The sequence below is a fragment of the Paramisgurnus dabryanus genome, chromosome 20, assembly GCF_030506205.2.
Source record: "Paramisgurnus dabryanus chromosome 20, PD_genome_1.1, whole genome shotgun sequence".
Taxonomy (NCBI): domain Eukaryota; kingdom Metazoa; phylum Chordata; class Actinopteri; order Cypriniformes; family Cobitidae; genus Paramisgurnus; species Paramisgurnus dabryanus.
Genome location: NC_133356.1, coordinates 8,290,832 through 8,308,230, shown reverse-complemented (window position 1 = coordinate 8,308,230; position 17,399 = coordinate 8,290,832). Strand labels below are relative to the sequence as shown.

Below are 17,399 nucleotides of genomic sequence, written 5' to 3'. Positions count from 1 at the left end.
AAACGCTGTGTATCTTTTGATATTCGTTCTGAATCTGATCTCTAACAAAATTCCTTAACAAAAATGCAATTATTTCAGCTTTTTGCAAAAAAATTTTATTTTAAAGAAAAATACACATATTTAAGAGTTTATAAGCAGAGTAAAAACATAGATAGGATAAAACGTTTTTTCCCGTTTTGTTTGCTTGTTTGTTTGAAAGCAGAGGGTCTGTTATATATTTGTATTTTTATATATTTTTAGAAGAAAATTTTTATGGAAGGCATTTTGTGAAATTTTTGTGAAAATCACAAAAAATGCTGGCAGGCAACTTTTCCAAAAAAATAAATGGCTGGCGTCGAATGAGTTATTAGACAATCATTTTTTAAAATATTTTTATTTAACTGCTTTGTTGAATTTAATGCATTTAAGTTTTGAGTGTTACATGATTTTTACATGATTTGTGTTTTTTGTATGTAATATTGCATGTGAAATTGTGATCTTGTTTGGGGAAGTGCCAATAGGGGTTTCGCCTATGGCGTCAAAATGGCTAAAAAACGGCCCTGCGTCTAGGTAGGCTGACTTGGTATTGTAACAGAGTTAATGTATTCGTCTCTGACAGCTATAGAAAGCTCTAAACATGACCTCATGTTTCAATCAATGGCGCAGCTCCAAACCTCTTTCGTGACTCTATCATTCGTTCTATCCTGATAGACAAGAGATGCCATAAACATTTTCCCATCTCACAAAGACCTGGCTCTCAGAATGATGTGAGGTGGAAAAACGATCTGCTTGAGGTGAATCTAATGCCTCTAATCTAATTTGCCTCTCCCCTTTCTCTCTCTCTCTCTCTCTCTCTCTCTCTCTCTCTCTCTCTCTCTCTCTCTGAGCCTCAGAGGGATGCAATCCATCAAATTAACAATTCAGCAGGGTGAGGAAAAAACGCAGCAAAATGCGACATGTCAAAACCATCAGATATTCATTACAGATGACAGCAATCAGCCCGTCTGAAGCACCTCGAGTCCTGTGAAACATCCGGCTGTAATTGAACAAGCTCACACATTTAAAACCGTTAAATGTGTTTATTTCATTTTGATTATTTACATTGAATTAGATGTGATTGTTTACTCATTGCGCTATAATAGTGATAACTGTGATTTTAGTTTCTTAGGCCAGTGATTCCCAACCGGGAATTTGCTTTGATCTCATTTACTTTTAATAAAAATGTCTTTCGTTTGTCCAGTCATTTACATAAGATTAATTTTTGTGAGGAAAGTATTGTAAAAAGTTTGTAATTTTAGTATTGTAAAAACTTTGTAATTTTAATCTTATCATTAATATAATTAGCTGTCAAGAGTAAATGCGCTGCATGATCCAAAACGCAATAGCGATGTCCAACTTAAGAGCGATCTGACTATTTTCAATGAACCTGAATAGTTTCTAAAGACACAAAGTTTATTAACTATAAATAATGTTCAGATAATGTTATAATATTCATTCCCGCTGCCATTGCATTTTCAAATGATTCAAAAAAAACTTTTGCATTGTTTTTGGCTAACATATTTTGTCCCGTATGATGTATTTTGTATTTATATAGAATGTCTTAACGCATTTTGTTTCTCTTTATATTTGAACAGAATAATTTAACTTATTTGCACACTTTAATTATCAGTAACTTAAATTGAGATTTTAGTAAATTTTAGGGCTGTTCCGAATACCATATTTTGAGCTTCGAAGCTCTAGTAGAAATAAAATCGAATATTCGAAGCTTCGGAAGGAGGGGCTGAACATATTTTTTCTCTTTAATAAAGGCAGGAATCTGTGTGTGTGTGTGTGTGTGTGTGTGTGTGTGTGTGTGTGTGTGTCTGTCTATCCACAGTTTTATTATGTGGCGGATGTGTTGCTGCGAACTCAAGGGAGTGTATTGCATTTTTTTCGTGCAATATGGACATGTGACACTTCTAGAATTAATAAACTTTAAAAATACTATAGAACAGCGCAAGCCGGAACCGGCGTGCCTGTCATGCGTCATGCGAGAACAGCATTAGTGAAACAAAACACAAGACCAATACTTTTAATAAGGTAGCCTATTTTCTAACAACATTTGTCTAACAAACAAACATTCCCGTATCAGAAATTAGCAGCACAGTAATTACTGACAACGTAGGGTAGGCTATTTAAATAAAACAACGAAAATAAATGAACGAAGTTCAACAAACTGTAATAAAACGGTAGCATACTTTCAAAATCAAGTTTATTTATTATAACACTTACACCATCCAATATGTTTTTTTCATCAGAACAATAATGAAGATATTTTGCAGAAACCCCAGTGCTCCGTCATGCAAGTCAACTTTAAGAGCTAAAGCATATATATCCAATACAAAAGTAATCCCCCATATCTCCGTGTGACATATTGACGTCTTGTGAAGCAAATCAATCAGTTTTTGCAAGAAACTGAACGTTATTTACAACACTATTAGCGTGAATGCCAAAGCAGGAAGCGCGCTTTCCGTTTGAGGCGATCTCTTCTTCTACTGGTGGAGTTTGATGGCTGTTGGCTATGGATGTTGGTCTCTCTGCGCCACCTACAGAACGGGAGTGTGAAGCGCACTTCCTGCTTGGCAAAAGCTCTGCATTAACGCTGAAAAATATTTATATATATATATATTCGAATCTCAAAACTGAAAATCGAATGTCAACCCACCGAACGAATATTCGAATATTCGAATTTTCTGGTCCAGCCCTAGTAAATTTAGGGCATTTACTAAAAAGTACGTGAGAGCTCAATTCCAAATAAGCGCCGTAGTGGAACATTTGCGTGTGATTTACTACAAAGGCGCAAATAAAATACACAGGCACAATAAAGACATATGCACATTCCTATAATGACCATTGCAATCTACTAAGAACAGCGCAAATTAGTACAGGGTCGCAAATAAGAGACATCGGCAGGACATCGCAATGAAAATGCGGACTGCGGAGTGTGAAATTCCAGCTAAGTAAAAGTACACTAAGAACCGGAGGACGAAAGATGAAGGGTAAAAGACGTTTTAGAATACCTGATTTGACTTCTCCTCGTGAATTCTCCTCCTCTTTTCTCCAGCAAATTAAACATAGCATGGCTTGGCAAACTATATATATTTTTTTAAAGTATGTTCCTCTAGCAAAGTTTAATACTCTCATCGCATATGTTGCTTCTAAAAGGAAAACTTCCACAAATGCATATGCAATAAGGTCGCAAAAATAACACCTTTTCAGAGCTAAATATCTACTGCGTGTCTTTAGTAAGTTCAGTCGTTATTTAACGCCAAAATGATGGTTTGCGCATAATGCCCAAGCTGTTAGTAAATCTGGCCCTTAAAGGGGTAATATGATGAAATTTTTTAATTTGTAAAATAAGTCTTTGGCGTTCCCAGAGTCCATATGTGAAGTTTTATCTCAAAACACCCTACAGATAATTAATTATAGCATGTCAAAATTGCCATTTTGTAGGCCTGAGCAAAATGTGCCGTTTTTGGGTGTGTCTTTTAAAATGCAAATGAGCTGATAAAATGCAAACAATGATAGTGTTTTGTTGAAAAAAACATGCTTCATCAGTCAGTGCTTTTTACTTTAATGTTTAAAATTAATTTATAATTAATTAATTAATATTACTAATTATTTGTCTTTAAAACACAACTTTGGCTTAGTTTCGATGAAGGGGTACTTGAGCCTTACTGATAGGGCTTTGGGGGTACTTAGGGCTAAAAAGGTTGGGAACCACTGTCTTAGGCTATGTTTTCATGACAATGTAGTTAAAAAGCTGGAAAACTTTATGTACACCAGACAATGCTATTAGACGTGTCAGACCAGTAAATGGCGATGTTACTTCGTAAAGAAACACTACATGCCTGTGCACATACCTATGCATTCTCTACAGAGCAATAAATACAAACCAGATTTCTGAAGAAAATGTGAAGTGGTGCTTGATGTGGCAAATTTCTTGGGACAATATATGAATAGTTTGGTTCCAAAACGCAATAAATCCATTTTGACAAATTTCGGTAAAAATGTGTTTTCTATACCAAGAAAGTGACAAGATGAAAACCACTATATTCTGTTACGAACTTTCACATAGCATCTTTAGGTTATAAAAACATAAAAATTCAAATCCATAAATTGATTTTCAAAGATTTATTATAAAACAAATTATTTTTTCCACAAAATGCAATAAATCCATATTTTCAAAATTCTATAAATCTATTTAATCAATGTATAAATGTGCATTCATTTTTGCCATTTTATATTCATTTAGTTGAACAGTTGTACACACTGATTAAAAAAATAAACATTAAGGGCATTAATCAAAACACTTACTTTGTCACATTAGAAACACTGTCATTGCTGCGCGGTTATACTTGATGTCGTCGCTCAGCTGTGATTCTCGTTCACTTTGAGTAAAATTATGGAAAGGTTTTCATAAGATCCCGTGGGGTCAATGTGTAAGCACGAGAGAAGCTAGATGCTGTCGGGAGAACAAGCGATCGTCTCCCAAGTGCCTCTCGCGTAAATTATTAGATGTTGATGTCTTACGTTTCTTTCCCGTCACAGAAAACCACCACAGGTTTATCAATGCCCTTAAAGTATTATTTCGTTTTTGTTTCTTTGTTTGTTGATCACGAAGTACAAAGTAGATGAGGAAAACTAGGACTCTGTGTACTCAACCAGCCGCCATTGTTTGTTTACATTGCGTGGAATGGTGCTCTGTAATTTGTGGAGCGGATTTATTGCATTCTGTAGAAAAGGAGGAGCAGCGTTTATTGCGTTTTGGGAAATAACACAGAATAACACGGCGGATATTGGATTTAGCGTAAAATTAAGAATTTATTTTTCAAATACTGACCTGATATAATACCGATTTTGGCAGTAACTCTGTTTTATTAAAAATGGCATTAATTGCGTTTTGGAACCAAACTCTTCATGTGATTATACACCAAGCCACAAGTAAAACAATGTATGCCCCTCATACCTGTACACCCCATTTCTCTCCACACTACTAAAACAAAGTTTGAGGATCCAAATATAGATCCTCAATTCTGACAGAAAGTGCCTGTGACAGCTATCGGCGACTTGTGTTAGCAATGACATTTTCTTCTTCCCCTATTTTAATTAATCATGCCACATAAAAGACCTCACGCTGGGCCGTGTCACACACACTACAGGTTTCTGTTTAAATGCCTCTCTGATCAGATATACCCCTGTCTGGGCAACAGTATGGTGCTGAAGCTGAGGTAACATCATGATGGGTTTTTAAAAAAAGCTTCTGTCTAAATGTTCAGGTCCAGAATAACAATCCATATCAACTGTGCTGTAGGCTATTTCCTAGAAAGCACACTGTGTCTGGCATCTGTATAAACCACAATGACTTCTGCCATAAGTAACAGTCTGTCTCAGTGTGTCCTTGCTATGAGCTGCGGTCTAGTAGGAGTATTTGTTGTCCCGGTAAGTAGATTTCAATGTGCCTTTGAAACACATTTCATCTATGACGTTTGCATTTTGCATGCACAGTACACATAGCTCTGTTGAAACTCTACACAAACAAAGCTATATACATGATCTATATACATGCTTTATTTTATTATTGAATAAAAAATGTTTAGTTAAAAATCAACATTTCTTTTGTATTGCTCGCTTACTCAGATTAATTTTGACCTGTCGCAAGTGAAGGAAATAAGGCAGATTTGCTGTGGTGCACTGTGTATCATACTCACTTCTAAGGTTGGATGTGTGTTGACTGAGGCTCATGCGGGGAGGTAGTGTACTATGGTAAGGTGGAGTACTGCTGAAAAGGATGTCATTAGGCACGGCCTGATCCAGCATGGAGCTACGTGAGCTGGCGTACGACGACCCCTTCCTATTGCTGCACACGCTTTCGTCAGATAGAGTCCGATACAGGGAACGGCGTGGTGATAAGCTGCCCGCTGTCGATGCCTAGCAGAAGAGACACATCAACACTTAACTGAGACAAAGAGAGCAAAGCTTTATATAGCACAGTATTATTACACACAATTAATGTTTATTTAGTTTCACCAAATCTCTGTTTAGGTCATTTCACTTTAATGGCAATGAAAGGGTTATTAGTCAGCAGTGTTGTGTGTAACGCGTTATAAAGTAAAGCGTTAAAGTAACGTAACTACTTTTTTGAGAAAAAAGTAGTGTAACGCGTTACTACTGAAAATTTGGTAACGTAACGTAGTTCATTTTCCAATTCAGCGCAACGTTACTTTTGGTTAGATTTGACAGCAACACTGCCATCTGCGCGTTTGCGCAATAGTCACAAGGTCCACACACATGACAGAGGCTCGTATCAGTCTGCAAAGAAATCATGGCAAGCAAGAAGCAGCTGACGCTAACTTTTGAGGGATGGAGGCATCTTAATTTTAATCAATGTTTTATCAACCAATTGCCTGATTTTAATAAATAAGAAATAGAGATCGACCGATACTCATTTTTTCAAACCGATGCCGATAACAAATATTTGGAGGCTTATGTGCCCGATAACCGATATGCTGAACCGATTTTTATTTACTGTTATACTTCTGTTTTTGACATAATAATTACTACACTACTGAACTGAACAAACCCTTATAATAATAATCATCATCACAATCACTCCCTCTTTGCATACAAAGTCATAAATAGAGGGGTCTGAAAGAGTGAAGAATAATATTAATTTAATGAATAATGTAGAAACTATATTCCCAATACATGGACTATTCCAAACACCCCTATCATTTCGTCAGAAATGGACTGATCCAAAGTTCGCGCTGCGGTTTTCAGGTAACAGAGCGGGAGAGAGAGAAAAGTATAGCGGAGTTGGCTGCTTGTTATACATAGTTTATAGAGTAAAACAGGTGGATTAAGTGCTTTTTTTGGGATATAATATCATTGTTTTGACCAGCAACCTGAGCCTTCAGCAATCCAACCAGTAGTTAGCAAAGAGATTTTACAAATAATATCACTGACTGGAATACTACATTCAGGAAAGAAACAAACAAAACGGCTTATATATCATCAAATTTCTTAACTGGTAACATTATTTGATTTCAGAATAATTAATATTTAGTTGTTTTAGCTTATGAAATGGCTGTAGACAGCGCTGTTTATCTATGCATTTACTCGCGCATTAACTGTATTAAACTGTGACCGCTTGCGGAGGTAATAAATAATTAATTAATATCCACAGACATTTATTTAGATATTTTAGCAAAATAATGTTTATCTGGTAAATGTTAATAGGGTAAATCTTGTTAAAAGTGGTAGATGTGCTTTAGCCTCCGGTAAGTGATCAGCAATATGAACGTGATTTTACGATGCTAATGATAAGCATAAATAACAGAAAAACGAATTTAATTTAGCGTTTTTAATTCCACAAAGCATTAATTCATGGCTGTTTTATTCATGCAAAGCTACGTCGTTATTGGGACCGGATTTGATGGATCAGCCAGCGTGACTCTGTGAGTTCGTCTCTATTCTTAGACAAGCTGCATACATTGCTTTTAATATATCAACTTATTTAACATAACATACATTAATGCACAAATAAGCTGTGCTATAAATGCCTCATATGCAAAGTAAGTATACTCAAAGTCCTTTTAATAAAGTCGCGTCACTCCGCCGTCATATTTGCTGTGCACGCTGCTGCTACTTTGAGCTCCTCTCCTCAGATGCGTCCAGCGCGCAATTTTCTTGTTTATCGGTCAATCCGATATTACAAAACAGATATCCGATCATCGGAAAATGCTCAAATATCGGGGAAAATATCGGAAAACAGATATATCGGTCGATCTCTAATAAGAAATAAATTAAAGAAAACGATTCAGCTTCATATTTATGTTTAAATGAAATAAATTTTTTAAACATAAATATAAAACTAAATCGTTTTCTTTTATTTATTTCTTATTTATTAAATTCAAGCAATTGGTTGATAAAACATTGATTGAAATTAAGATACAATTAATACAAAACGAAATTCACTTTAGACAAAGGTTTCTACGAAAACAAACTTAATAAAGTGGTCAAAATCATGTCTACCCACTCCGTTTGAAGTGAATTTCGTTTTGTATTAATTGTATCTTAGCATAGTATCTCAGAAGATCGTGCTTGTTAAATAGCTCTGTGGCTATACTGCACTGAAGCGGCAGTTTAAAATATAAACCCAGAATTCAGCGAACGTCAAGAACAAGAAAACGGAAACAACAATCAGACAGAGACGTGGAATTTACATAATGTTACACAGACCATGTTTATATTTCAATGTTTCTGCACAGAAATACCAACTTGTTCACTTTGTTTGGTATTAATAAGCTGCGCATTGGAGTGCTGGCCGCGGTGCTGAAGACGCGCTCGGACGGAGTACTGGTGGCAGCACAGATATTTACGTGCAACCTATTGGAAACTATTATTCGTTATTATATAATTATTATTCGTTATTTTACTTTATTACTTCCACTTTAGAAGAGTTCTGCACTTTTTATTTCAATATTTCTCTTTATAGAAATACTATTTTGTACTTAAATCTATAATTTCATTATTTTACTAACCCAACTAACTTATCTGGGCTTTCCGATAGGTTGCACGTAAGGGGAAAAGTATAGCTTTCTTCCCCTTGATAAGAGTTCTGCACTTTTAAACTTAAAAAAATATATCTCTTTACAAAAAACTTTTTTTCTTCTATTTAAAAGCTGTAATTTCGTTATTTTACTAACCCAACTAATGACTCCTCCACTTTCCAATAGATTGCACGTAGATATCTGTGTATATGTGCCATCAGGCGTCTTCAGCACCGCGGGGAGCAGCCAGCACTCCAATGTGCAGCTTATTAATACCAGACAAAGTTGGGTTTTTCTGTCCAAAAACATTGAAATTTATACATGGTCCGTGTAACGTAATTTAAATCCCGCGTCTTTGCCTTATTGTTTTTTTCTTGTTCTTGACGTTCGCTGAATTCTGGGTTTATATTTTAAACTGCCGCTCCAGTGCAGTATAGCCACAAAGCTATTTAACAATGAGCACAATCTCCCGATACACTACAACATGCTACTAATAATTCATTAATAAGAGCTGTTTTCTTGTACACAATTAAATATTTTAAGTTAAATGTACAGTGTTAAAACATGTAAAAAAGACAAGATTTTAACAATGTCAAGATCAAATGCCTGAGTAACAGGGTATTGTGTGTATGTGTTCGTGTGTTTGTGTGTGTTTCCAAAATATTTTCAAAATACAGGCAACATAAAAGTAACGTAAAAGTAACGAGTAACGTAAAAAGTTACTTTCCAAAGGCGGTAACTAAGTAAAGTAATGGATTACTTTTTAAAAAAGTAACGAGTAACGAGCAAACACTACTTTTTTAAAGTAACTTCCCCAACACTAGTCAGTGATTACAATCAGTGTTGGGGATAATGCATTACAAGTAACCCGCATTATGTAATAATATTACTTTTCTGAAGTAACGAGTAATGTAACATTTGAGTTACTTTTATTTAAAAGTAATGCGAGATACCTTTCAATTAAATTAAATCAATTTAAAAAGAAAATAATGCACTGAATTAAACTGAACATATTAACGTAGAATTATGCACTGACTAAAGTGCACCTGAGCAGGAACAGTTTGTGTCAGAAACGGAGATGGCAGGCCAGAGCTTAACATTTTTGCGATCATAAAAACACCTGCAAGGCCTGAAAGAGATCAAGCCTTAGCCAAGTAAGAAAAAGTAACGCAAAAGTAACTTAAAAGTAACATAAGCATTACTTTCCATGAAAAGTAACTAAGTAACGCAATTAGTTACTTTTTTGGGGAGTAACTTTATATTGTAATGCATTACTAATTTTACATTAAATTACATAATTTTAGTAAGTTAAAACTGATTACAATGTCCTATTTTCACAAATCTCACTTTGGGCATTTCATTGGTATTTAACAAATTTGACTGTCTTTTGCTGCAAAACCCTCTAAGTACATGCAAAAATCTCCACTACAACAATAAAAACTCTAGTCTCTCTTCACGGTCCTTTCTAAAAAAGGAAAAAGGCTAAAAATTCGGCCAATATCCCAATTCATCATTGTGGCGTTTAATGGATTCTGCCAACTTCTGAATTCTGAATGTCGTTACGCTGGGATTAAGCAGATTTAAAGCGAAACTCACACATTAAAATATTTTTTGATGTTGCTGCGAAAATAGGAATTTTTCCGATTCCGACTTTACTTTTCAGTAGAGAAAGGTTAACTTGTGGTTATACGTCTTTACGTTATACGAATTCTCAGGTCGAAATTCACCCAGCTTGAACTCAACGCAGCGAAATGCAAACTTTTCGCACAAGTTTGGGTTTCTGGTCTGATGCATTTTCATGTATAAATTAAGTCAATAGAAAGAAAAGTGCAGTGTGGCTTAAGTAGAAAACAGGGTAAATACCAGAAAATATCAAATATGGAAGATAATAAAAATGTATGCTGCCTGACTGAAGTCACGACTGCCAATAGTTTTGCCAAAATCTTCTGTCACACCCACCATTAGGACATTTGGCAAAGCTTATATGTGACCCTAGCCTGGACCACTTAAGTACATTTGTGGCAAAAGCCAAAAACACATTGCATGTGTCAAAATTATCGATTTTCTTTTATGCCAAAAATCATTAGAATATTAAGATAATGTTCAATAAAGATATTTTATTATAATTTCTTCCTAAATTTCCTATATCAAAACATTTTTGTAAGTGGATATTGTCCTATCCTAACAAACCATACAACAATGGAAAGCCTATTTATTCGGCTTTCAGATGATCCCAATCTCAATGTTTTGTGGTCCAGGGGTCACATCATCAGTAGAGTTGACAACATCAGAAATGAGGCCTGTGTGTGTACTTTTGAGACAGACCTGACTGCTGTACAGGAGAAAATCTTTAACCGAACTGATTTATTGTGTATTTGATACGCAGTGAGAAGCCGGTCAAAACAGCGGTATCTAATAAGGATGCATGCAGTGAAGATTTGCCAATAGTATTGCTGTACACACAGATCTGAGACTTAAAACAGCCCTGCTATTCTCTGCTATCTCTCTCGGCAGGATGTGGACAGGGACAGGAGGTTTGTATTGGATTGAATGAATGGAAAATCCACAGTCTTATGTTGTTAAATAGCAGGATGCTATAAATAAGGCCTGGTCTTTATCAGCAGCTGTGCACTATTGAGGAACGACTTGAGTATATCGCGTCTCTTCCGCTTGTGTAAAGCGGAGCCATATTTAGTCAGCTGGATTCAAGAGGGGTCACCAGGGCCCCGGGGCCTGTACATCATACGTACCAGGGTCAAAGTCAGACAGTAGCTTTGACGTAAAACTTCCTTAATGACTTGGGCAGTTAACTTTTAAAGCAAGCACCCTAACCCTTATGAATTCATAATTGACACATTCAGAAAGCTTCACATAGGCAGCGATGTATCAAAATATCTTTAAGATGTCACAAGTTAAGATTTCCTCATGAACCTACAAAAATGAAATTGTGTCAAAATGATACTACAATTATTTAGATAAACTCCAAAATGTTTAAAGGCCAGACTAGGCTGATTTGCTCCCAAACAGAGTCATTCGATCCTGCTGGTTTTATTTATAGCACACAATACGTCTTTCACTACTTAACGCTTGATCGAAAATGTCAGTTTGCTGAATTACAATCGGAGGCGGGAACACAGACACCACGGCTCACCGGATTCAACAAAGCAAAAAGCCTGCAGGGCTCCACACCCGCCTTCTGTTTTCATTTCCTATAAACTAAAATCTCGCTCAAATCCCATTACGTTCCTCAAATCTCTTTTACTGTCAGAAGAACATCACATTTTCATAAGATTTTTTCTTTATTTCATCTTCCACACAACTTTATAAAACTAGATCCTGTCTGAACCTCTTGTATCAAAACACCCCCAAAAGAAAATTGCACGGAAAAAATAGATCCGGATATATAAAAGGCTTTATCAAATGTCAATGTTTTGTAATACTTTAGTACTAAAATGCCTTACACACCTGAAAATAAGGCAAACATTACTTAGGAATAAATTACAAATATATTCAGCACAATTTGACTTTGCATATTACAGGAACTGACCCTCTGTACACTAACAAATAAAACAGACCACGTTTCCACTATGGTTACCTTGCACTATAATAAAGACTCCAGGGACAACATTTATTTAAAATATTTTTGAATAATAACTATTTTCTGCAACCTTTGTAAATTCTAAATGTATGTCTGTCTGTGATGGACTTCACTACAGCGTGTATTAAAACAACAGACGAGCAGCAGGAATTTCTATATTCGGAGAAGAAAACCAGATGACAATGTTTTCTATTACATTGGAAAAAATGACTTTCTTACTTAGTATTTTTGTCTTGTTTACAGTAAAAATATCTATAAATTCTTAAATTAAGATGTATTTTCTTGATGAGCAAATGACCTTGGAAAATAAGTCTAGTTTATACACAGCAAAAAATTATGTTCAAGAAAAAAATGTCTTAGTATTTTTATCTTGTTTTCAGTAAAAATATCTAAAAATTCTAAAATTAAGATGCTTTTTCTTGATGAGCAAAACAACCCAAGAAAATATAGTTTTTAGTCCAAAAATATCAAATTTAAGTGATTTTGTGCATAAAACAAGCAAAAAAATCTGCCAATGGGGTAAGCAAAAAAATCTTGAACATTTTTCTTAAACACTAAATTCAAGAAAAGTTCAAGAAAAATTGGCAGATTTTTTTCCTTGTTTTATGCACAAAATCACTTAAATTTGATTTTTTTTGTCTAAAAACAAGACTTATTTTCTCATGCTCATCAAGAAAAAGCATATTTAAGAATTTTTAGATATTTTTACTGAAAACAAGACAAAAATACTAAGAAATGTTTTCTTGAAAATCATTTTTTGCAGTGTAGACAAAAAAATATACAATTTAAGTAAATTTAAAAACTTAAAACAAGCAAAAATATCTGCCAATGGGGTGAGAAAAAAAATCTAAAAATTAGTTTTCTTTTTTCTTTCTTTTTTTGTTTATCAAGAAAATAGATCTTGATTTAAGAATTTTTTGATATTTCTACTGAAAACAAGACAAAAATACTTAGTTAAAAAGTCATTTTTTGCAGTGTACACACTGCAAAAAAATGATTTTCAAGAAATATTTTTTTTTGTATTTTTGTCTTTTTTTAGTAAAATATCTAAAGATTCTTAAATTAAGATGCTTTTTCTTGATGAGCAAAATGCCCCAAGAAAATAAGTCTAGTTTTTAGACCACAAATATAAAATTTAAGTGATTTTGTGCATAAAACAAGCAAAAAAATCTGCCAATGGGGTAGGCAAAAAAAATCACCTAAAATTTATATTTTTGGTATAAAAATTAGACTTGTTTTCTTGGGTCATTTTTCTCATCAAGAAAAAGCATATTTATTTAAGAATTTTTAGATATCTTTACTGAAAACAAGACAAAAATACTAAGAACATTTTTTCTTGAAAATCATTTTTTTGCAGTGTGGCATTTAAATTAAATCATCTTCAATGGCACAAGTGAGGTAACGGAGTAGCAAAATCTGTCATGGACAAATAAAAAACATCTCAACTAATTAAACTTATATAAGACAACAAAGCATTAGTATCTTATGAACATTGCATTAGCAGAATAAAAGTTTGTGGGTTCGATCCCACACTCTCAGAAATAAAGGTACAAAACTGTACCTTTTCTGTCGCTGTGGCTGTACCCTTTCAAAAAGTACAGGTTTGCACCTAAGGATTTCATTTCAGAGGTACATGCTGGGACCAAAGAAAGCTTATTAGTACCTCAAAAATACATATTAGTATTTCAAAGGTACATATTGGTACTAAATATTTGCATATCTGTATCTAATGGACCATGCAATTACCTTCTTAACTCTTTCACCGCCAGCATTTTTAAAAAAAGTTGCCAGCCAGCGCCAGCGTTTTTCATGATTTTCACCAAAGTTTAATGCCTTCCAGAAAATGTTCTTCTTTAAATATATAAACATACAATATACCAAATGAAAGAACAGACCCTCTGCTTTCAAACAAAGAAAACCGTTTCATCCTACCTTTAGTGGTTCTTTTGCAATCAGCTTTTGAATATGGGTAGGTTTTTGCAAAAACACCATATTTTGAGCAAAAAGCAGAGATAATTCCATTTTTATGACGGATTTTTCATAGAGATCCCATTCAGAGCGATCTTTAAAACAGACACGGACATGCAGCCGCTTGCCATAGGGCAATACTTCCGGTTTTAAAAAGTTGCGGAAGGGCGCCACCTGGTGGATAATAGCGGTATTGCGGAAAGACGGAAAATCTCGTCATTGGCGGGGAAGCGTTTTCTCTTAATGGCGGGGAAAGAGTTAAAGGGTGCTGCCCCACTGACAGCTAGGGTACATATTTTGACTTTTTTCTTACAATGTAGGTCCTAAAGGTAATCTACCAAAATTGTATTCTGTTTTTATTCATGTACCAAACGGAAACTTAGGGTACAGCCCCAGTGACAGAAAAGGTAAAATTTTGTACCTTGATTTCTGACAGTGCAGGGAACACATGTAAAGATAAAATATTGTAATGCACTGTGAGTCGCTTTGGATAAAAGTGCAAAACTGTTAAATTCCTTTGGTGATTAAAAAAGAATAATAAATAACAAACTTTACTTAGATAAAAACATCACTGAAGTCTATTTCAGAATCAGGAAGTCAAAAATGAAAGTGACAGCATGATCTCTGCAGGAAAACCTCTTGAAAGCCAAAGCAGGATAAACTCTGACTGTTCCCCCCATAACAAAGATGTTACAAAACTGCATCTTGGTGTCAAAACAGACTGAGTTTAAGATCAGGAAGAGCCCACGGTGCTGTAATGTGTAAGATATCAAGCTGTCATCTCGGCGGGTTGGGACGGTTAAAAGCACACAGTGTTGTTTTCTACTTCTCACCTCCCTGTACGAGCACCATGACCTGTTTGCCTTGGAGGGCACAGCAGCATGACACAGGGACTAAAAATAGGCCATTGTGTATCTACCACAGCCTTTCCTGCTAGATAACAGACTGCGAGAGGAATCGAGGGAACTCAAAATGCAATTAGGATGGACCGCAGGAGCAGAGGGGCTTCAAAAACAGACACAGCACCAATAACTTCCTAATCCATGACATGAAAGGAACACAAACCCAGAGAGCACCCATAAATCTGATTATGGAAAAAGGATCTGTCCGACGCTGAGATTCATGTTTGTGTGGGTGCTCTGAATGATAAGCCACACATGTTTGTTTAAGGTTTATTCGTTTCATACTGTTATCTTTCACTAGAGCCCTTTGTAGGGAACACACAGTCTTAGTAATGCTGCCCCCCTCCAAAAAAAAAAAAAAAACGAAAACTATGTATATCTACCCTGAACTAACCCATTTTACTATAAAATGAATCAATGTGAGCAGAAAAGCTATTTACTTATAAAAATGTTATGCAAATTTATAAGGTTTGTGAAATTTAAAAGTAAGCAACTCCAGCGTTATGCACTCTTAAGGGGGTCGCACACCGGACGCGCAGCTCAGCGCAGCGTCGCGTCTAGGACAACTCGGGAGGTATCGTAAACCGGAAGTGCACATTAAATAGCATGAGCTTAGTCAGATAGCGTCTACTTCAAAATGCACAATATACGTTAGCAGCCAATGTTAATCGTTACTGATTTGGGACAAATATAATGTTATTTAATGTTAAACTATGTGAGTGGCGCTCTGTGGCATGACAGGGATTTGAACTTCCTGAGTCAAAGCTGGGCGCAGCGGACACGCGCCACCTGTCGGCGCCGGTGTGCGTATACACATAGAAAACAATGTGTTGGAATTTTTTTAGAACGGCGCTGCGCGGCTGGTGTGCGACCCACTTTAGAACGGATGTGTTAAATTATTATTGGAACAACACATTTTGTGTTACTTTTAACACAACTTGTGTTTAATTTTAACACAAAATCAACACAAAATGACACATAATGTGTTAAAATTACACATAATGTGTTAAAAGCTTAACACAAGAAGATGTGACAAGTTAACACATCCTTTCTAATGCTGAGTTTACACCAAACGCGTTTTGGGCGTCAAAATCGCGTCTACCGCGCGTGGTTTGCCGCTTGAACAATTTGGATGCATTTGCGCGTGTAGAGCGGAGTAGACGCGTGGAAAAAGCAAGCATTTGATGCGCGTCAGAGACAAACTCCGCTTCTTGTGGGAGGGGCAAGTGCTATGCGGTTGTCTGTTTGCAAGATGACTGATGTTGATTGTGCATTTATTGAGAGAGTTACCAGTTTGTATTTGGTAACCTTACTATAGGGGGAAAATAAACGGCGCGGGTCGATAAACGTAACGTGACTCAAAAGTAAAGTGTGTATTACAACTTACAAGGTTGCCCAAAGTCGTTACTGACACTCTTCCAAGCGAGGTCCTTTTTATTCCTGTCTCTATAGAAATAAGAACTTGTGTCGTATAGCTCTGGGTGACTGCGCATGGACAATATCAAGAGTGAGTGACTCCGGGCGGGGCTGCCACCACAGCAGCAGGCAGGCTTCTGATTGGTTAACGCGGCGCGAAATTCCGCCAAAGTTAAAATTTTTCAACTCGGGTGTCAGCCGCAAGTTCGCGTGGACCGCAAAATGCACAACGCTCAATTAGCGCCTTTCGCGCGAGCTTCACGCGCGAATGAGGCGGAAACGCGTCTTCCGCGCAGCGCCGAACACCTCTTCCGCACAGCGCCGAACGCCTCTTCCGCACCGCGGGATCTCCTGACGCGCGTCAACGCCTCTTCACATTGACATAACATTGAAATCACTCGCGCTCCACGCCTCTACCGCGGTTGGTGTAAATGCAGCATAAGAGTAACTCCAGCGTTATGAATTGTTGACATTTTCGGTCAGAAATAAAAATATTTCTTTAAAGAATTTTTTTATTAAAAATGTTTTATTAAAGAATGTTATTTTTATAAAAAAAATCAATTAAAGAATGTTATTTTATTAAAAAATATTATTTATTTCCAATATTTTTCAGACATCAGAAAATATCAGTCTATGCAGGTGTTTGCCATTTTAGATGAGGAAATAAACGTTTTAGAAAAAACCCTTGGCTCTTAAAAAACACTTGTTTTATTTTATTTTCAAGGTAAAATAGCGTTAGGGTTGTGACATTTATCTGTTATGGGGATGATAATTCTGAAATCTGTGCTTACTTATATAATAATAAATAATAAATAATAATAATAATAATAATTTATTAATATAATCCGAAACCGAATACCGAATCCTACTCGCATCCTTATTCCATTAACACAGTAAAACACATTAATGAAGTAAACAACGTCCACAGCAGTGTATTTTTCATTT

At 35.7% G+C, this 17,399-nt stretch overlaps 1 protein-coding gene across 4 annotated transcripts in view; it reads right to left on the bottom strand.

Moving 5' to 3' along the window:
- Positions 1-17,399, bottom strand: part of LOC135786699 (signal induced proliferation associated 1 like 2) — a 166,050-nt gene that overhangs the window by 14,061 nt on the left and 134,590 nt on the right. For all 4 annotated transcript variants that reach the window (XM_065296212.1, XM_065296214.1, XM_065296215.1 and 1 more), the window contains one exon: positions 5,730-5,949. In XM_065296212.1, the coding sequence (XP_065152284.1) occupies positions 5,730-5,949 (220 nt within the window). The remainder of the gene's footprint in view (positions 1-5,729; positions 5,950-17,399) is intronic.